The sequence below is a fragment of the Crinia signifera genome, chromosome 12 (assembly GCF_055691185.1).
Source record: "Crinia signifera chromosome 12, ASM5569118v1, whole genome shotgun sequence".
Classification (NCBI taxonomy): Eukaryota; Metazoa; Chordata; class Amphibia; order Anura; family Myobatrachidae; genus Crinia; species Crinia signifera.
The window spans coordinates 90,432,104-90,454,928 of record NC_139228.1 but is presented as its reverse complement, the minus strand read 5'-3'; the positions used below and the strand labels follow the sequence as shown (position 1 = coordinate 90,454,928).

General features: G+C 46.3%; 1 protein-coding gene across 1 annotated transcript; it reads left to right on the top strand.

The window, feature by feature from the left end:
* Positions 1 to 3,477: 3,477 nt before the first annotated feature.
* LOC146049590 (uncharacterized) lies at positions 3,478 to 8,383 on the top strand. The gene is made up of 3 exons (XM_083166111.1): positions 3,478 to 3,626; positions 4,548 to 6,432; positions 8,036 to 8,383. The coding sequence occupies exons 1-3, from the start codon at positions 3,478 to 3,480 to the stop codon at positions 8,381 to 8,383; spliced, it is 2,382 nt and encodes a 793-aa protein (XP_083022237.1).
* The last annotated feature ends 14,442 nt before the right edge of the window (positions 8,384 to 22,825 follow it).

Here is a 22,825-nt window from a genome sequence, read left to right as displayed (position 1 = left end):
ACAATACACATAGCTATCACATCAATGTTTGATTCCAGGCATGCTATCCGGTCTGAACCTCACAGCAGACTATGCTTTTATAGGTGAGCAGTTACCAACACACCTGTCACTAATCATCTAGGGAAATGGTTAACGTAAGCTAGGGAATCTTAGTTAAAACAGGGTGCATGAGAGAATGTGACCACAATAAGACTAATTTAAAAAATGAATCTAATAAACAATATATACCCTAAACATCGGCACTCACCTTTCCTAGTTTTGGGGTGCCCTATGGCTTGTGACCACATTGTTTAAAAAGACATTGTAAGGGCTCTAGCATTGCTGGTTGAGAGATCAATTGGATCTTCACCTGACAGACTGTGTGTTTGGTACCACTGCGTGGATCAAAAGCATTTGTACATTTGTGTTTTGAGATCATTTCATAAAGAGTCTATAAGACCCTCCCATATCTGAAAGAATTTTTCTGTGGGTTATTTTTTTGGACGTCTCCAACCATTCCATGTGAAACACATGGAAGACTTTGGCCCGGAACAAAGGTATAGTAGGAGGTTCTGTGTGGATCCATTGGTGTAAAATACATTTGCTGGCAACCGCTGAGATGATGAGCATTACCTTTTTGCTGTCACGCAAAATCATTGTATTGGGAGGGAAAATCCCTAGGATCGACCATTCCGCTGTTAGGGTTGACTTAAAAGATATGTTATGGAGAATCCCTGTACCTGTCTCCAGAAATGTTTTATAAGTGGGGCAGTCCCACCTGGATTGTTTAAAAGTGGCATTGGGGCTGCTGCATTTCGGGCAGACGTCCATGTTGTCATCAAATGCGGGGTTTGGGTAACAGTCTGAGATTTCTTGTTTATGACAATGTAAGAATGAGAGCAGCTGTTGATGTGGCCGGAACAATTGATCAATATTGGTGTTGGTGTGATTAGACGTGTTATGTATCCAGTCTCTAATATATCCAATGTATAATATACACCCCAGTAGTAGTAGTACGTTTATTTATAAGGCGCCGCAAAGTGTCCGCAGCGCCGTACATAGCAAACAAAAAAAAACAAATTACAAGGTAACGTACAGGGTGTGTTGAAAGATACAGTATGAATAGGGGTATAGCTGGTAGAACTAAAATCAGCATCAGTTCAGAAGTAGGTGTCAAAATTGTCAAGGAGACTGAAGATTAAGTAGAGGAAGGGAAGAACAGGACAGGAGCACAGGTGAGGTAATGAGGTAGGGTGAGTACGTGAGGAAGGAGGGCCCTGCTCATAAGAGTTAACATACTAAAAATAGGTGGGTGGACGAACAAAATACAATAGGATAAGTAGGAACGGAGGGGAACGGAGGCAGGATAGGAGGATCAAAAGAGGTTAGGAGTTGGGATAGGCTAGTCGAAAAAAGTGGGTTTTGAGGGAGCGCTTGAAGGAGGTAAGGGAATCAGATAGCCTGATGGGTGGCGGGAGGTTGTTCCAGTGCAGGGGGCAGCGCGAGAGAAATCTTGGACACGGGAGTGGGAGGAGGTGATTAGGTGAGAGGTCAGTCGGCGGTCAGCGATGGAGCGAAGAGGACGGGAGGGAGTGTGGATAGAGATCAGTGAAGAGAGGTAGGGAGCTGTGGAGGAGGAGAGAGCCTTGTAGGTGGTGGTGAGGAGTTTAAAGAGAACTCGGAAAGGAATGGGGAGCCAGTGAAGAGATAAACAGAGGGGGGAGGCGGAGGTAGAGCGGCGGGAGAGGAAGATGAGCCTAGCAGCAGCGTTAAGAATGGATTGGAGAGGTGCGAGGCGGGTGAGAGGTAGCCCAGAGAAAAGGATGTTGCAGTAGTCAAGGCGGGAGATGACAAGAGAGTGAATGAGAATTTTGGTCGCGTCAGTGGAGAGGAATGGTCTGATGCGTGAGATGTTGCGTAGGTGAAAGCGGCAAGACTGTGAGAGAGCACGAATGTGGGGGGTGAAAGAGAGGGAGGAGTCAATGATGACACCGAGGCAGCCTGATTATAGAGTTTTAAATTAGGAAGATTTACTCCTCCATTGGACACGTGCTGCAGGAGTTTCCATAAGCTTATCTGTGGTCGCTTATTTTGCCAGATGAAATTGCGGAAGATTGTTAAGTTTCGGAAATGTTATCATTTTTAAAAGATTGATATGTCTTCGATAGGAGAGCATGAGATGTCTCCATTTGTCTAGTTCCTCCAGGGCAGATTTTAGCGTTGTATTGATATTAAGTCTGTATAGGTCATGTATGCGTTTTGGTATGTAGACTCCAAGATACTTTATTGCAGTCGAGGCCCACCATATGTGACTGCCTGCTTCCCAATGGTGATGTGTCTGCGGGCCCAGTTTTAAGTCCTGAGACTTGTCCTGGTTAATGGAGAAGCCCAAAATCATACTGTATTCTTTTATTTTGTGGAGAATAGTCTGAAGAGTCGCCTCAGAGCCTACAAATTCTTAAAAACCTACTATGGGTCAGGAAAATGATGAATTCCTAGACAATTGCAACACAACTTTGGATGATTGTTCAATGAAATTGACCGGATTAATAACCAATGAAATGAAAAAGGAATTAAACAAAATAGAAGATGAACTTAAAAACTGGAATCAGTTATGACTAAATTTGAAGAGGATGATGATTTAAAAAAAAAGATGTGATTGATCTACAAGGGAAACTTGACTCATTAGAGACGGAAATAATCTATAGAAAACAGAAATAATTCTATAGGGACAAGCAAGATTATGATAATGGTAAAGTCTGTGATTGGCCTCAATCCAATAATTCTAATAACAGCAACTTTAACCAATTACCTAGATCTAGACCCCAAGTCCAGTATAGAGATGAGCGAGATGAAGTACACTATAGTATAAAAGATCATAGCTACCCAAGACAGAGAGATTCCTATCAAGGATGAAATAGAATTAGATCATATAGATCCCCCTAGATCCCCCTATCATGGAAATCTGAGAAAATACTCTAATAAACGCTATTCTCCACCAAGGGGTAGATACTACCCAGAAACATCTAACCGCTATGAAGTTTTCATATCACCGTCTCCACAAAATAATACTCATTTTTTAGGAGAGAAAAGGAGAGGAATTTTTCAGCATATACAGGAAACTACACATACGAGACTAGAATCCCCCATAGGAATAAAAAGGTCCTTAGGAGAAGGGGAAAGAGAGGGGGTGGAAAATTCCCCAAAAAAGAGGAAAGGAATCTTCCCCCAGAGAGATAAAATACAGGACTCATCAATCTCACAAAGAAGACTCTATCCGAATCACAAATCCAAATATTAAATAAATGAATCAAATTTGTACCAGATCAACACTCTAAAAAGTTTGATCTTTACATAGACTTGAATAAATATGTAAGAAACCTTACTCTACAAAGACATTTCTTGAAAAATCCATCTATAAATTCACAAACTCCTAAACCCATTGCGGCCTTACCTTCTAAATTTTACCCAATCGAATCTAGAGGAATTCATATAGATATGTACTTTAATTTGGTAAAAGAAGACTTTAAGTCTTTAAAAATCAATAATAGAATGTTTAGCAATCTTAACCCTCAAGAACAAAGAGCTTTAAAAGATCTTAAGAATGATGACGAGCTGGTCATAAAAAAGTGGATAAAGGAGGCGCAGTAGTCCTCCAAGACCGCTCAGCTTACATTTCGGAAGCATATAGAAATTTAATTTATCCCACTATTTAGAATTACAAATTACAACCATACGTAAAACCGCAAAAATCATACTTAAGAGATTCTACACAAATTTTAAAGGCAATACAAAACGTAATTTGGCATCCTACGTATAGATGGGACACAGTGGATGTACAGGCATTATATACATCTATACCACATACCAAAGGATTAGAAGCAGTACAACAGGTTCTTGAAGAGGACAATGGGGTAACTGAAAAAGAAAAATCTTTCCTCATAGAGGGCATTAGGTTCATTTTAACTCACAACCATTTTGAGTTTAATGGTGGACACTATGTCCAAAAACAAGGGCCGACTGTGGGTACAAAATTTGCACCCTTTCTTTGATAACTTTGCTGCGTGGCTTCCACACTTTCTTGCCTCTGACCTCCCCTCTATCATCCTCGGTGACTTTAACATTCCTATTGACATCAATAATGCTGCCTCCTCTAACCTTCTTGACCTTACCACCTCCTTTGGACTTTCTCAATGGACCTCCACCCCCACTCATAATCTCGGACACTCCCTTGACCTAGTCTTCACCCACCATTGTAATCTCTCTGATTTCTCTAATTCTTCCTTCCCACTCTCTGACCACAATCTGCTCTCTTACACCCTCTCATCCTCCCCTCTCCCCTCATTGCCCAGACCCACAGTCACCAGACGTAACCTCGGATCTCTTGACCCCACTGTCCTGTCTTCCCTGGAGACTTTCCTCTCTCCTCTCTCAACCATGACTTGCCCCAACCAGGCTGCCTCTTTCTATTACTCTTCTCTCACCTCTGCTCTCGACTCTGTAGCCCCCCTCCACACTGTTCCCCTTCGACGCTCTAAACCACAACCCTGGCACAACAAAATAACTAGATACTTGCAAAAATGTGCACGCTCTGCTGAACGCCTCTGGAGGAAATCTCACTCTCTGGAAGACTTCCTCCATTTCAAGTTTATTCTCTCCTCCTACAGCGCTGCTCTCTCCTATACCAAACAATCTTTCTTCAAATCTCTCATCTCTTCCCATTCCTCCAATCCCCGACGTCTCTTTGATACTTTCAACACTCTACTTCGCCCTGCACCACCCCTCCTCCCTTCATCCCTCACTGCCACTGACTTTGCCTCCTTCTTCCTCTCTAAAATTGAGGTAATCCGACATGATATCTCCTTCCATACCCCCTCTGCTGCCCACCCACCCCAATCATCCTCCCCTACCAACTACCGCACTCTGTCATCCTTCTGCCCTACTACAGCTGAGGAAGTCCGCTCCCTCATTTCATCCTCTCCCCCCTCTACCTGTCCCTTGGACCCTCTCCCCTCCCGTCTCCTCAGTTCCCTCTCCCCAACTGGCTGCTCCCACCTTGCTCACCTCTTTAACCTATCTCTTTCTACTGGCATCTTTCCCTCACCCTTCAAACACGCTCTGGTCTCGCCTATTCTTAAAAAACCTAACCTGGACCCTTTATCTCCCACAAGCTACCGCCCTATCTCTCTTCTCCCATTTGCCTCTAAAATACTAGAATGGCTGGTTTACAGGCGTCTCACCAGCTACCTGTCTGACCACTCCATCCTAGATCCCCTTCAATGTGGCTTTCGCCCACTTCACTCCACTGAGACTGCCCTAGTGAAAGTCACCAATGACCTGCTGTCAGCTAAATCCAAGGGTCACTTCTCCCTGCTTATCCTTTTGGACCTATCTGCTGCCTTTGACACTGTGGATCACCCTCTCCTCCTCCACACACTCCAAAACATTGGCCTCTCTGGCACAGTCTTCAACTGGTTTTCCTCTTACCTCTTCAACCGTTCCTTCTCAGTCTCTGCCTCTGGCTCTACCTCACCACCTTCTATCCTTCCTGTCGGGGTCCCTCAGGGTTCCGTCCTTGGCCCCATTCTGTTCTCTCTGTACACCTCCTCTCTGGGTGCACTCATTAACTCCATTGGCTTCCAATATCACCTCTATGCAGATGACACCCAAATCTACCTCTCCTCTCCTGATCTGTCCCCCACTGTTTTCTCTCAAGTTTCCAACTGCCTCGCTGCCATCTCTACCTGGATGTCTGAGCGATTTCTGAAGCTGAATATGGACAAAACCGAACTTATTATCTTTCCCCCACCCAGAGCTATGCCCCCTACTAATATCTCTATCACTGTTAACAACACCATCATCTCCCCTGTTCCCCAACTCCGCTGCCTGGGTGTCACTCTTGACTCCTCCCTCTCCTTTGCACCCCACATCCAAGCCCTGGCCCATTCTTGCCGGTTCCAGTTACGCAACATTGCTCGCATCAGGCCCTTTCTCTCACAGAGTGCAACTAAGCTGATCATCCACTCATTAGTCATCTCACGGCTTGACTACTGTAATGCTCTTCTCACTGGCCTCGCTCAATCCCAACTAGCTCCTCTCCAATCTGTCCTCAATGCTGCAGCAAGGCTTATCTTCCTCTCCCGCCGCTCTAACTCTGCTACTCCCCTTCAACAAAATCTGCACTGGCTTCCATTCCCCTACAGAATCCTCTTCAAACACCTCACACTCACATACAGGGCCATCTCTAATTCCATTGCTCCATATATCTCTAACCTCATCTCCATTTATACACCCTCCCGCCCTCTACGGTCAGCTGACGACTGTCGTCTCTCCTCCACCCTGATCACTGCTTCCCATGCTAGAGTACAGGACTTTGCCCGTGCTGCACCCCTTCAGTGGAACGCACTCCCCCGCTCCATTAGACTCTTCCCGACCTTGGAAAGCTTCAAACGGGCACTGAAAACTCACCTATTCATCAAAGCGTACCCTTCCACTGCATAAACCAGCTGGTTCTCCAACCCCTTGCCTGTTTACATCCTGCTATCTAACCACCACCCCCTCGCTTGCACCTCTTGTAATCTGTCTGTCTCCCCTTCCTACTAGATTGTAAGCTCCTCTGAGCAGGGCCCTCTTCCCTCCTGTTGTCAAAGCCCACTTCTCTTCACATTTCACTCACAGCTCTCCTTTACTCCAACACTCAGTGACCATCTTCATACTCATCTCCATCATTGGCCTCAAGCCTCTAGTTGTATGTTGATTGGGTCCTCACTACTTACATTTAAGCTGTAATGTGTATTGAACTGTGGTGCTCTTTATTTGTACTGTATTTTTGTTATTTATTCAATGTTATGCCAAGTTTTGTCTCCCTGTATTGTTCCTTTGTACGGCGCTGCAAAACCGTTGTGGCGCCTTATAAATAAAATAATAATAATAATAATAATAATAATAATAATAATAATAATAATAATATCTTTATGGAGAATTGGGAGAAAAATACACTATATGAAAGGGACAATTTTAAGTACGACATAATGATTTTTTATAAAAGGAATATATTAGTTTTTGCCTTGTTATTCTTTGAATTATAATAACTATTTACAGTGTTGTTGTATACACAATGTTTTTCATAAATGATCCAGTTCATATCATTCTGAACAATTGGATATTAAATATGGCGATACAGCGGTATGAATTATTTTGAAGCTTATTACAGCCATAAAACATAATATTGCTCCCGGTATGCAGCATTTATACGTTACAAAAATGCAATGCATATTATGAGATATAAATTTTGATCTTAAAATGGACCCTGTAACATAACCGCCTGTCGTTTCATAACAATTTGCTTTGCAGCGCCTGAATTATGCGCCAAGATGCGAATTAGCCCATGCATACATCGGCGTGTTAACGTAGTATTGACATTGAACAAGAGTCTATATAGCTGTATGATTAATTGTTTTAATCTTATCACACACATAAAGCATAATATTGGCAATAGTATGCCGCATTTATACGTTACAAAAATGCAATGCATATTATGAAATAACATACCCCGTTTTTCGCTTCATAACAATTTGCTTTGCAGCGCCTGAATTATATGCCAAGACGTGAATTAGACCAGTCGTACATCGGCGTATTAACGCCGTATTGACATTGAACAATTCTGAACATGTTCAGATTGTGCACTGTGCATGTTTAGCGTAGGAATTGGGGGAAAAACAGCCCCACTGGCCGTCGCTCATAATATATATGAACAAGTCAGCCGCACATCATAACCTTTTTAACATAGCTGGGCTTATATACATGATTAATTTTAAAATATTGGACATATTGCACAACCATTTCAAACGTGAACATTTCAAATTTTTGCTATTTTCTGACAGTGTCATTGCTTGCAACAGATGTAACAACAATCAGCCGTGTTGGGCCAGTTTGTAAAACCAAAACAGGACCATCTGTGACCCTTGACCCGTTTAATTCATGAATAGTCATAAACCTGTCACTTTTTATGTGGGATAGTCGTAAACCTGTCACTTTTTATGGTTGATTTTTCCAGGGCCTATACCTACTGAGAATGCTGCAAATTCTAGAAGAACTGGATGACAACAATGAGCCTGATATCCCACCTGCGAGTACATCTAACACTAAAGTTCAGTCACTCAAAAAGAAATCCACATTTCTACCTGACTTCTCGATATGCCCACAGGCAAAAATATTCCTAGAATTGGTCAGCAGAGATTTAGATAAACTGGAGCAGAATAAACACCTCTCCCATTTTGAGGATAATTTAAATGCCATTGAAAGAAAAGCCCTCAAGGAAATAAAAGAATGGAAAGACACTGTAATTAAGCCCTCTGATAAAGGGGGGAATGTGGTCTTATGGGCAAAGGAGAAATACCAATGAGAACTGGCACACCAACTAGGGGATGTGGCCTGCTACAAACGACTTACATTTAATCCGACAAATGACTTCCTAGAGAGCTATTTCAGTATGAATTCTTGGAAGTCAAAAACGTTAGAATTCCCACCCTTTACCTGCTGCCCAAAATCCACAAATGTGAGGAAAACCCCCCGGGCAGACCCATCGTGTCTGGAATGGGAAGCCTCACCGAGAAGGCCTCACAATTTGTGGATATCCACCTAAGAGAATTTGTAACCACCTTACCATCGTATGTGAGAGATACCATGGATGTTCTCAATAAAATACAGGGTATGATCCTCAATTCAGACTCATGGTTAATCACATGCTATGTGGAGAGACTGTATACGAGTATTATCCACACTTACGGTATACAGGCTTCCAGGTATTTCCTCAGTATGGACAGGGATACTGTATGTCATTCAATAAATTCATCATCAAACTGCTCCAATTTGTCCTGTCACGAAACTACTTTGTTTGTGAGGACCACTTCTACCTCCAGGTACAGGGGACTGCGATGGGGAGCACTTGTGCCCCCACATATGCAAACCTGTACCTGGGGTGGTGGGAACGCAAACATGTTTTTACAGAAAGAAATGAACCATATACTGAACACATATCATTATGGTTACGGTACATAGATGATTTGCTTATAGTGTGGGAAGGCAACATCGAACTCTTCAAGGAATTTCTTAAGAAATTGAATGACAACCACCTCAAACTTAAGCTTACCTACCAAGCCAGTCAGAAGGAGGTAGAGTACCTAGACCTCCGTATCTGCATAGAAACAGACGGGTCACTGACCACTGATATTTTTCAAAAGAACACGGCTACCAACTCCGTATTACATAGGAGTAGTGCACATTTCCGTCCTGTAATGAAGGGTCTTCCGAAAGGAGAATACCTTAGAACGAAGCGAAACTGCTCTAATCAATCCCTATATGATGAGAGAGCTAATCAGTTAGATGGCAGACTGATCAACAGGGGATATACTGTAGCATGAGGGCTATTCGAAAAGCCAGAAAGGAGGTAAACAGTTATAGCAGAGAGAGAATTCTTGTCCCTAACAAAAAGAAAAATGACCAACCTGATCAAATTCGATTTATCAGTACATTTTTCCAGGAGTGGCAGGAGATACAGAGTGTGTTGGACAAACACCTCCACATACTAAAAACAGATAAGGATTTAGAGAAAATCCTGGGGAACAAAGTGGATATCAGCTGGAGAAGAAGTGACAATCTCAGGGACATTTTGGTCCACAGTCACTTTGAGAAAGAGAAGAAGGCCCTAACCTCCAAGAAAGGGTAATTTAAGTGCGGGACATGTAAAAACTGCTCCCTAATGAACCCTCGAGAATCCTATATTGACAGATATGGGAAAACATGGAGAATCGGTCAGTATGTAACATGTGACACCACAGGGGTTATTTACAATTTGGAGTGCCCCTGCGGAAAGCACTATATTGGCAAGACACGCCGACCGTTAAAAAAGAGAATCTCTGAGCACCACCTAAGCATTAGGAATGCAATGAAAGACCAACAAAGATTTAAATCCTTGATGCCAGTCGGCAGACATTTTCACAAATACCATGGGGGTGACCCAAGGGGTCTAAAAGTCTTTGGTATGATGAAGGTGGAGATGGGGATCAGAAGGGGAGACTGGGACCGGGAACTCCTGAAGCAGTAGACTTGTTTAATCTTTTTGATGGATACCATGTCCCCGCGAGGCTTAAACGAAGAAAATAATTATACTGTATTCCTATAAACAGTTTACAATATTCTCTTCATACACCTTGCTATAGTGCCCCCACTTCTTTGCCAAATTTCTTTCAACAACCTCCTTGCTATGATGCTGACATTCCCAACTTGAGATTCCCCACCTCCATGAATAAAGCACTCCCTCTCTTCCCCCCGGTTTTCAATTTTTTCCCCCCTCTTTTTGACACATACCGTATACACAAGCCCAGTACTCCTCTTAGGGCACTGGATAAACGTAAAGATATCTGGTAGATTAACTAATCTATAATAGATATATCAGAAAGGAATATCCCCTTTGGTGGGAATATTTGCGTATTCCCCGTCATCTCCCGCGCACCTTCCCGAATATATATGGGGAAGGATACCGGTGAAAATATTAGGCATGAACACTTCCTACTAAAGGTGCGTACACACAGGGACGATTTTGTGCAAAATCGCAGGAAATATGGTCGCTGAACAACCATATTGCCCGCAATGGGAGTGTGCACCGGCGATATATCGCCGGGTGCGCGCTCCCGTTTTTGCCCCTGTGGTGATCGCTGGTCACAGGAACATGCTCCTGCGACCAGCTGATTACCACTGCCGGGCTCCCCCCGGCAGTTTCTTTTTCATCATCGACCATCTCTGGTCGCTGATGTAAAGTAGAAACTGAGCAATATATGGCTCAGCCATATATTGCTCAGCAATAATGGCTGAGCAATACATCTCCCCCGTGTGTACACAGCATTAGAGTCCGTCATCACATAAGTTTCAGGAAAACTTACCAGCGCACTATGCGAGTATTACTGAACCTACGGGTACTATAAAAATAAAAACATGTATTAACATGTATTTTTGTTATTTTCTTATATGAGTCATTAACCAGTCAATATATACACATACTCATATATATTGTCTCCTCTTTAACATTGGAAGGTGTAAGGTCAATCCATGTATAACACATCTTATCATATATGTGTCTCCCTTTAATACTAATAGGAAATATTGGTTACCCCCCCGCACACAGTATTTATCCCCATCAAAGGATAACACATTTACATCACATAGAAACATAGAATTTGACGGCAGATAAGAACCACTTGGCCCATCTAGTCTGCCCCTTAAATCACATCCTTTATAATATCCACATGACACCCGTCTAACACGGGCAACGTTCCCATCCCCTTTTTTCCTTTCCCCTCACGTATTTTATCACACAGTGTGTTTTGGAATTTTTTTACCCCCCTTTTTTCACGTATTTGTCCCAATTTTTTTTTTCAGTGTACACATGTAGCAATCCAATTAGCAGATCTCACGAACAATCACCTATATCTTATTTTTCAATCCAACTCACACCAAATTCCAATCACAGGATTACACCCTGTGCCTTTTACCGAACAAATCCAAAACATCCCCCCTTCTTTATTTTCACCTTTTCACCTTATACATATATTTTTCCATATTTTTTCCTTTTTAAGAAAGAAAAAACCATTATGAATCTAGGGGTCATTGAGTCATTTTATGGTCGTCTAAGGCACCAATCACGGCTGTGGTCGGTCCAAATTTTTGGCAGCCAAACGTCATTTGACAAAAAAACATTAGAAATTTTGGATTGCTTCAGAGACTGAGAACAATTAACAAACTTCTAGTCATATAAGACTTATGAATTAGCAAGGAGTGTGACCATCAAATGTTACGGACATATGGTAGAAACTATACAAACCTGCACAAATAATATAGGAGAACACATACGCTTATCCATATTTCCAGACCCTATGGCTTACAGAATATTCACCTAACAAGGAAACCAATTAATCAATTATCTCAGCACCACAGTAAACACAGGGGAACATTTGTATAAGAAACCAATAACCCTTGAGGCTTGTTTCACATACGACCGAACAATAAATATTATGCCATTAAAGGGATTACATTAAAGAGATTCCTCTTGCGTATATTTAGATAATCCAATGCGATCCATTTTTCTCTATTTTTTTGTAAATAAATTAACCAACGGAATAACAGGAGGCACACGCCCACTTCCGGCATTCCTCATGAATATACATGAGAGACCAGGTACATAAGGGGCTTACCGGTACAGACCAGGTGGGTCCTGATGAAGCTTCCATAAGCGAAGCGTACGCTGACCCGTCAGCTTATTGTTGTGACTCCCTACTCCCTTTCCCCACATATCGATGTTTACATTTTTGTGAATTGTAACCAGCCGAGCCAGTGCCTCACTAGCGTCTGCCAGTCGCCACTGGGCACGCCAGGTCAGAGATGCAGTGTCTGACATCAGCACTGTCTCTCCTGACCGCCTAGATGGGCTGCAAGCCACCGGCGCACCATCCCTAGACGCCGTGGCTTACCCCGTCCTTCAGCGGGAGGTGTTTGCGACTCCGTGCTATGGACTGCGGCAGTACGGTGGTCTGACTGTGAAAGTGGCAGCTCACATCAGACACCATCCACGCACAGGCACCGGAGACCAAACCCCACACCCGGGACCCGCCACTGATTCGCAAGCGGGTTGATACTCACCACAGTCATAATAATCAGTTATCTATGATTGCTTGGGCAGGGCTGGCTAACCATCGGTCTCCAATAATAAAAATTGTCTTTTCATATACGTGGAGATAGATATTAAATCATTAATTCTGTCAGTGGGGATACAGTATTGTAGTCACATCCAATAGGATATATTATCCTTTTTTAAATCACTTGCATGTTTATGTTCTGTATATGTCTGTGTCTATACTTCGCTACTATTTTAAAGATTTGTAATAAAAGTTACATTTTAGATCAACCATTTTTCTCTGTGCACCACACAGCGACATTCTTTCCTTTCCCTGTTGCTATATGAATTTGTGTCCAATGGTAGCAAACCCTCCATTGTTTCATATATATTAAAGAAAATAATATATGAGGGTTAATTAAACAAATTCCGACATATCTGAATCCTGTGCGACTGTTCTGATCCCTTTCACCAAATCTCCCCCCAACCTCTCTATGTAGTTTTATATACTTGTTGGCAGATTGCTCTGCCTCCTGAAATCTGATCCCCTAGTTCCCAATACCATTTGGTAGATGGGATTCTCTAGCTTTTAATTCCATTAAAATCTAAGAAATATATTTTCGGGAACTGGAGATATTTTGAGTCAAGCAAGCTGTCCTCCCACCAGAAAATGATGAATAATAAGCACATACCACTATATATATTTATTATTATTTATATACATTTGGTCTATCTATAATACTTTAACTGACCCGGCTTTGCTCCGCCCCTCTGGAAACCCCCTTCTGAAATCCTACTTTTGCCCCTGCACTGAGGGCAATCTACTAATGACCCATATCTAGGCAAGCCCCAGCTCTCCCTCAAGAAAAGGACATAGCAGCTATTTTACATAAATGATTATAAATACAAACAGGATATACTGATACTGCTCAAGTATACATCACCAAAAAACAAAAGGAGAAAAGGAGAAAAGGATATAATAATAAAGAAAATAGCAAAAGCTGAGCACGGTGGGAGAAGGCATCACCGACATACAGGTGGTTGAAAGTTTTAGGCCCTTATTCTGGTTGGTGCGGCCAGAGCCGCACACGGGGCTCCGGCCGCACAAACCAATCCCCGCCCACCCTACGGATCGCCACGGCCGTCCGTACACGGACGGCTGGCGATCCGCATAAAAATGGTGGAGGCTACGCCTCCACCATGGTGGGAGCTGCCCCCTGCATTCGATGGTCGTCGACCATCGAAGGCAGGTCCGCACGCCGCGGCAGCTCCCGCAAGCTGAGACCACACGGACAATCGTCCGTGTGGTAGCTTGTATGGGGGCTGAAAGCTGACATCCGGCGACGTCAGCTTTCCGCCCCCATGAGTTGCGTCATGGCCTCATTACCATGCATACGCCCCGCGTTTGCATGGGAACGCCCATGAAACGCGGGGCGTACACATAGGGAAATGAGGGCATGATGCCTCTCACGCCCCTATACGCCCCCTTTGCGGCGGACGAAATACGTCTGCGGCGAAGGGGGCTGCACATGCGCAGATTCACCTCTGCGCATGTGCAGAGTAAAAACATCGGCGGTACGGCCGCACGCGGGCCGTACCGATCCGATTAGAATAAGGGCCTTAGTCAGGCCAACATTCAAAATCTTGACAGGGTAGATGTAAGGTGCCAGTTTCATCCCAGGGCATTGCCGAGTGACCAAATGAGCAATCAGTAGCCATATATATCAGATATATAAGATATCTGACAGCAATTTGGGAAGGTTGCTTGGAAGAGCTGCAGCATCCCCACAGCAATCAAACATATAGCAATAGCAATAAGCCCCCAATTGGGGCAAGGACAGTGAGGGAAGCTAGGCCAAAATGAATGCATTATCAGGATCCGTAGAAATTGCAGAAGTGTAACGGGAAGGCATAGCATCCTCAACCTCTATTGCACATGTTTCAGGATTACAAGAGGGAGTTATATCATATTGTAGAACGTCAGAAGATGGATACATTGCAGGGTCAGAACAGGGAGGAATAGCATCTTCAACCTTTGCTGCACATACCTGGGAAACATGAGATGGGGAGAGTAACGCCATTGAAGTATCATCAAGTTTATTGAGGAACCTTTGCGTAGTAGCCGGGATAACCTGAATGAGCCGTTGCAGGGAGACATTCATGATTCAGAGTAGAATTTCTGCACTGCAAGGAAACAAAATGACTGTCGCCAAGGTGACCCACAGTAATGGAGGTGGCCAGCACACCGCCAAACAGACAACGGGAGTAGACTCTTTTGGAGTTACAGACCGTAGAGAAGTCAGTCAGGTCGATCGAAGAGCTAAGAGAATCAAACCCTATGTGCAGCTCCGGTCACACCGCACATCCCGCAGGAAGATGTCCGGAACCTGCAAGATGGCCGCGGCCGCACCCAGAGATCCAAAATCAAGAGGGCAGTCAGGAGAACGAAGTCCGGGGTACAACCAGTGCAGACAGGCGACACAGGGATCCAAGACCCAGAGCCAAGCCGTGCGTCTGACAGAAAGGAGTACCCGTCCAACACAGCCCAGCGCAGCGGCAGACGAAGCCCGGATCACCGCACCCAAGGACCCCGCCTCGGAGTCCACCAGACCGCAGGTATAAACCGGAGGAAGAAGCCGCTGGGCTATCTCAGGGGACGTAGGCAAGTCTGCCCCTCCAATAAGCCCAAGCTGGGAAAGGTTCAGCTGCTATAACGGATATATAAAACAGGATTTCTGGAGGGAGAGATGGCAGACACTTCTTTCTCCTAGCTGCACCAGGCCACGCCCCCACTCCAATATAGTTATTTATAAAGCTGTGAATGTATGTAAGTGGCTTGGTGGAGGGTATTTGGGGTAGCGGGAGCGGTATTGTGTAGCTCTGCCTAGGGTGTCTAGAAACCTTGCACCGGCCCTGAGGGTGATGCTGTGTGACACTGGGGCCTGTCCGAAGCTCCAATGGCAGGGGGAGATACCCCGGCATGTGGGGCAGGAGCCATGGCTTTTGGCATAATAACTGCCCCACATGTCCCCATCTGGGAGGATGCAGTCCACTACAGGTTACATAGAGCACACAGGTAGAGGAGACACTGACTGCATACAGAGAGATATAAACAGCAATGTGCTGTTAGACCATGACCTGCCGCTTGCAGCTCCCTGCACTGTTACATACTGCTTCTGTCTGTCGGAGTGAGGCCCAGTCTTTGCCGGGATGAGGGTGAGTTGTGAGGCAGGACACACACAGCACGGGGATGGGAGCAGCAGCTCAGGCATCCGGAAACTATGTTAGTTTCATGGTGACAGAATCAGGAGGGACAAGAGCTCTAGGGCTGAGGAGACACCTCCCAACTGCTCCCTTTATCAGTTCTCTCAGTGCCACGGTTTGCTGCTCAGTGTAACCCCCCCAGTAAGAAAACTGCTGGTACCCAAAACCCATCAAGCAGGATTGACTGCTGGTACTAGCTCCCCCCCCCCCCCCCAAGCTTCAGCTTTGCCACATCATGCGATTTTTTTAAAGATACAAATTGGCTCTGGTAAAATGGGGCTGTATCTAGGATTTCTGGCACCCAGGACAAACAAGTAATATGGTGCCCCCCCAACACACACGCACACACAAAGGTAAAAAACAAATAACCAAATTATCAAATATATAGAGAAATGGCAATACTGGCTCATTAGCATATAAGAATATCCAGCATTCCATGAGTGTCCCCATGACAACATTGGGTGTTCCCATGACAACATTGGGTGTTCCCATGGTGATGTGGCCATGACATACAGACAGGAAGCGGGCAGCTGTCCGCCACTTCCTCCTGAACATGCAGGCATATGTAAGGGTGCCAGTTCCCGCCCACAGACGTCTACTTCCTGTCAGTATTCAGAATAGAAATAGTAGCAGGACTTCATAGCGGGACGGCCTGGCGCATGCGTACTACGGACCGCGGACACACGCAGTGTACCGGTAATTGTCCGTTGTGCAAATTTGCAGCAGCGCAATCAGGTCTGAATCGGATCCTTATAGGGTAACCACCTAGTTTGGGAACACCACCCCTCATCCCCTGCTCCAGCCCCCTGTCCGCCCCCTCTGGCACTAGCACGCGAGGGGGTGTGTACTACACATCCCCTGCTCCAGTCCCCTGACCGGTCCTTCTAGCACTAGCATGCGAGGGGGTGTGTACTATACATCCCCTGCTCCAGCCCCCTGTCCGCCCCCTCTAGCACTAGCATGCGAGTTGGTGTGTACTACACATCCCCTGCTCCAGCCCCCTTGCCGCCCCCTCTAGCACTAGCATGCGAGGGGGTGTGTACTACACATCCCCTGCTCCAGCCCCCTGTCCAGACCCTCTAGCACTAGCATGCGAGGGGGTGTGTACTACACATCCCCTGCTCCAGCCCCCTGTCCAGACCCTCTAGCACTAGCATGCGAGGGGGTGTGTACTACACATCCCCTGCTCCAGCCCCCTGTCCGCCCCCCTCCGGCACTAGCACGCGAGGGGGTGTGTACAGCACATCCCCTGCCCCAGCCCCCTGTCTGCCCCCTCTAGCACTAGCATGCGAGGGGGTGTGTACTACACATCCCCTGCTCCAGCCCCCTGTCCGCCCCCCTCCGGCACTAGCACGCGAGTGGGTGTGTACAGCACATCCCCTGCCCCAGCCCCCTGTCTGCCCCCTCTAGCACTAGCATGCGAGGGGGGTGTGTACTACACATCCCCTGCTCCAGCCCCCTGTCCGCCCCCCTTCGGCACTAGCACGCAAGGGGGTGTGTACAGCACATCCCCTGCCCCAGCCCCCTGTCTGCCCCCTCTAGCACTAGCATGCGAGGGGGTGTGTACTACACATCCCCTGCTCCAGCCCCCTGTCGGCCCCCTCTAGCACTAGCATGCAATGGGGTGTGTACTACACATCCCCTGCTCCCGCCCCCTGGCCGCCCCCTCTAGCACTAGCATGCGAGGGGGTGTGTACTACACATCCCCCGCTCCAGCCCCCTGTCCACCCCCTCTAGCACTAGCACGCGAGGGGGTGTGTACTACACATCCCCTGCTCCAGCCCCCTGTCTGCCCCCTCTAGAACTAGCATGCGAGGGGGTGTGTACTACACATCCCCTGCTCCAGCCCCCTGTCCACCCCCCTCCGGCACTAGCACGCGAGTGGGTGTGTACAGCACATCCCCTGCCCCAGCCCCCCTGTCTGCCCCCTCTAGCACTAGCATGCGAGGGGGTGTGTACTACACATCCCCTGCTCCAGCCCCCTGTCTGCCCCCTCTAGAACTAGCATGCGAGGGGGTGTGTACTACACATCCCCTGCTCCAGCCCCCTGTCCGCCCCCCTTCGGCACTAGCACGCGAGGGGGTGTGTACAGCACATCCCCTGCCCCAGCCCCCTGTCTGCCCCCTCTAGCACTAGCATGCGAGGGGGTGTGTACTACACATCCCCTGCTCCAGCCCCCTGTCGGCCCCCTCTAGCACTAGCATGCGAGGGGGTGTGTACTACACATCCCCCGCTCCAGCCCCCTGTCCGCCCCCTCTAGCACTAGCACGCGAGGGGGTGTGTACTACACATCCCCTGCTCCAGCCCCCTGTCTGCCCCCTCTAGAACTAGCATGCGAGGGGGTGTGTACTACACATCCCCTGCTCCAGCCCCCTGTCCGCCCCCCTCCGGCACTAGCACGCGAGGGGGTGTGTACAGCACATCCCCTGCCCCAGCCCCCTGTCTGCCCCCTCTAGCACTAGCATGCGAGAGGGTGTGTACTACACATCCCCTGCTCCAGCCCCCTGTCCGCGCCCGCTGGTGGTTTCGCTCCTGGGGTTGCACAAGCGCATAAACGTGCATGCGCAAAACCCAAACATCAGGGGAGTGGCCAGGTTCACCCCGATATGCGGGGTCTGAATCGGACCCAAAATGCACAATTTATTTTACACGCAAAGGGACAGATAGAACATTTCCTCTCGCACAGTTTCCATTCTGACAATTCAGCTTCTGCATCGATGTTTTATTATCGGCCATCATTACAATATTGTCATCGCTGGAAATAATTCTATATAATCTGTCATATATGTGTGACTATAATGAATAACAATGACACCTTTTCCTTACACCAAATATTACACTCTATGTAGCTCTGTTATTAATATTTAGGGGTTTATTCTAGTTTATTCTTTCTGACAAAATCCTTCTTAGATGGACAAAACCATGTGCACTGCAGGGGGGCAGATGTAACATGTGCAGAGAGAATTAGATTTGGGTGAGTTATTTTGTTTCTGTGCAGGGAAAATACTGACTGCATGATTTTACACTTCAATATAGATCTCACTTTGAAGAAAAACCCCACCCAAATCTAATTCTCTCTGCACAAGTTACATCTGCCCCACCCGCAGTGCACATGGTTTTGTCCATCTAAGAAGGATTTTGTCAGAAAGAATGGACTAGAATAACCCCCTTAGTGTATGAGGGCAGATCTTGTAATATAACATTGTCCCCAGTATACTATATGGCCAGTGGTCACCTGCAGCTCTCCCCATAGAGAACCTACAAATGGTTAATGTGTGTCAGGTAATGATACTGAGTGAGGGGCGGGGCCAGAGCACAGGTGTATCCCCAGGCAGGTGTGACCAGAGCTGAGGGAATGTAGCTATATGCTAGGAGAGATCATGTGATCAGTGGGAGGGGGAAGAGATGGTATAAAGCCAGTGGGCTAGAGACAGTGCAGCTATTTGTCTGAGTGGAATGAGTAGTGATGTGATGCAGTTATAGGAGATCAGGGGGGGGGTGAAATGTGATGCAGTGATAGGAGATCAGAGGGGGTGAAATGTAATGCAGTGATAATAGATGTACTTAGGGGGGCAGCTGTGATTTTGGGGCTGTTAGCAGGACCTGACATTACTCAGGCTCACTATACAGCCTGTAACCTCATAGTGTCTGTCATACAGGGGTGTGGGACCAGCACAGCAGGGTCCTCTTTCCTCCTGTTTGCACAACACTCTTGTATTTCAATCACAGCTCTTACATACAATCTATACCTGCATCTCTTCTCACTCACTCCCCTGCATCTCAGCTGTATTGTGTACTAAGAATGTAATGCTTTAATTGTTCTGTCTAGTTCTGTGAACCCTGTACTGTTCTATTGTTCTTTATGTGCGGCGCTGCATACCACTTGTGGCACCTTATAAATAAAAATATAATAGTGAGACTGGGGGGTCATGCAGAGACCCTGTTCCTGAGAGATGCTGATTTAAGTCAGATCACCTGTGATCCTGTATAATTACCCCACCCCTGTCCCACCTGCCCTGATTGCTGGGTTTTACTTGCTGTATGTGACCTACTACAGAGTACTACCACCTGTGTGTAAGCATTGCAGGTGTTGCAGGCCTGACTCACTACTACATAATACTACTGCAGATAATCAGCATTGCAGGGTTACATTTGTATAATGTGTTCAATCCTCCAGCCCAGACATCTGTGATATTACTAGTATATAATGTATCAGTGCTCTGTTCTGACCAGTTCCAATCCCCCCCCGATATCTGTGCTGTTACTTTGTATATAATGTATCAGTGTTCTGTACTGACCCCCCCCCCCCCAGACATCGGTGCGGTTACTAGTATATAATGTAACAGTGCTCTGTACTGACCCCCCCCCCCCAGACATCGGTGCTGCTGCTAGTATATAATAATGTATCAGTGCTCTGTTCTGACCAGTTCCAGTTCCAGCCCCCCCCCTCTCCCCAGACAGCTGGGATGTTATTAGTACATAACAATGTATCTGTGCTCGGTCACACCTGGCTGGGGATTCTGTGTAATATGGCCGACACACATGCTGATATTAAAGCATTTTCTAAGCAACAAAGCCCAGCAGTCAGATGGTAATATTAAGTGTTATTCCTGGAGAGGGTCATGTTGGGAGGTTTGCAGTGTATGCACCTTTACACTCTCTGCACATGTTACATCGGGCCCACCTGCAGTGCACATGGTTTTGTACATTAGAGAGTGAATTTGCTTTGCGCGTGAACCAGAATAACCCATTATGTATCAGTAGTGCGGTCACTGTGTACACACCTACAGACAGCCGCTCAGTATCATCGCACTGTACTATGCACCAGGCATTATGTATCAGGTGTGCGGTCACTGTGTACACACCTACAGACAGCCGCTCAGTGACATCACACTGTACTATGCACCAGACATTATGTATCAGTAGTGTGGTCACTGTGTACACACCTACAGACAGACGGTCAGTGACATCACACTGTACTATGCACCAGACATTATGTATCAGTAGTGCGGTCACTGTGTACACACCTACAGACAGCCGCTCAGTGACATCACACTGTACTATGCACCAGACATTATGTATCAGTAGTGTGGTCACTGTGTACAGACAGCCGCTTAGTAGAGATGAGTGGGTTCGGATTTCCCAGATCCGAGTCCGCACGAATGTCATCAATCTGAGCCCGGATCCGAGCAGTGCTTGGAGCTTCCAGTCTGCCTTGGACCTGGGAGATCATTGTCCGGCGTCAGATTCTCACGCGATCACTGAATCCCTTAAATTCTGCCTCCCCGCACCGCCATCTTCACTCCAGTCTAGGAGCAGGGTGGGATAGGGTGTGCAGCTGTGTACTGTCTCCTCCTTTGTGCTAGGCCTACCTCTGCTGTATAGTCCACTGGTGCTGCTAGTGCCTGCCCTGCACTGCCTATTGGCTGCCAGTATCTACCTACTTACCTAACTACTGCAGTATATCATTCCAGTCTGCTCTTGCTACTATCTCCCAATACCTTCTGCAGTATATAATTCCTGTCTGCTGTTGCCCCTGGTGACCAATACCTACCGCAGTGTATAATACCAGTCTGCTGTTGCCCAATACCTATCGCAGCATATAATTCCTGTTGGCTGTTTCCCCTGGTGACCAATACCTACTGCAGTATATAATTCCAGTCTGCTGGTGCCCTGCCAACCATTATCTATCGCAGCATATAATTTCTGTCGGCTGTTGCCCCTGGTGACCAATACCTACCACAGTATGTAATTCCAGTCGGTTGTTGCCCCTGGCTACAAGTACCTACCGCAGTATGTAATTCCAGTTGGCTGTTGCCCCTGGCTACAAGTACCTACTGCAGTATATAATTCCAGTCGGCTGTTGCCCCTGGCGACCAGAACCTACCACAGTATGTAATTCCAGTCGGTTGTTGCCCCTGGCTACAAGTACCTACCGCAGTATATAATTCCAGTCGGCTGTTGCTCCTGGCGACCAGAACCTACCGCAGTATATAATTCCAGTCGGCTGTTGCCCCTGGCGACCAGAACCTACCGCAGTATATAATTCCAGTCGGCTATCACCACTGCCTACCTACTGAGGTACATTATTGCACTCCAGTGGTGCTGTCCTGTGGCATAAAGTCACAATAATAATGGAGATAATTATGGAGCGCCACGTAGTGTACCTTATCAGCGTGTCTCACGCTACAGCAATTCCCTTTTTGCGGTATCCCTACCAGTAGTATGTACTTAAACACACTCTTAATGTACCAGAAATCGTTCCTGTGGTCACTTCCGCTTATTGCAAATAAATTACACGAGACTTGGTATAATTTCGGAGTTGGGGTACAAAGTCCTTCACCATATGTATTAAGTCCATAATGGACACAAGGGATAACAGAGCATGTCACAAGTACACAGTATATAATTCTTAACAATAACTAACGAAAAGGGGAAACACAAATACAAGTACAATCCAGGTAAAATGCAACTACAAATAATACAAGAGGTACAGTAACAGTCTCAAACACAGGTGCCCCTCCCCCGGACCGGGACACTGTATTCACAGTCCTGAGCACAGTGGAATAGAATGTTCCTAGCAGAATCCTTAAAACAAAAGTTTCCGATCCTTTCCAGTTTTCTTTACAGTACCCAAAGTACACAAGAATGCAGAACATCCGCCGGACAGGCCTATAATTTCTGCAAGCAACGCATTATACCACCCTATTTCTGTGTTCCTTGATCAATTGCTGCAACCTCTAATCCTTAAACAGCAAAACCATCCTTAATTGGGATGTTAGGTCAGCCAGTATAGTGCAACAAATACCCATTGTACATCTTTTGGGAGGTCTGACCTATCATCTCGCAGGTTACCTGCTGACCCATTGTTCATCCTCTGGGAGGTCTGACCTATCATCTCCCAGGTTACCTGCT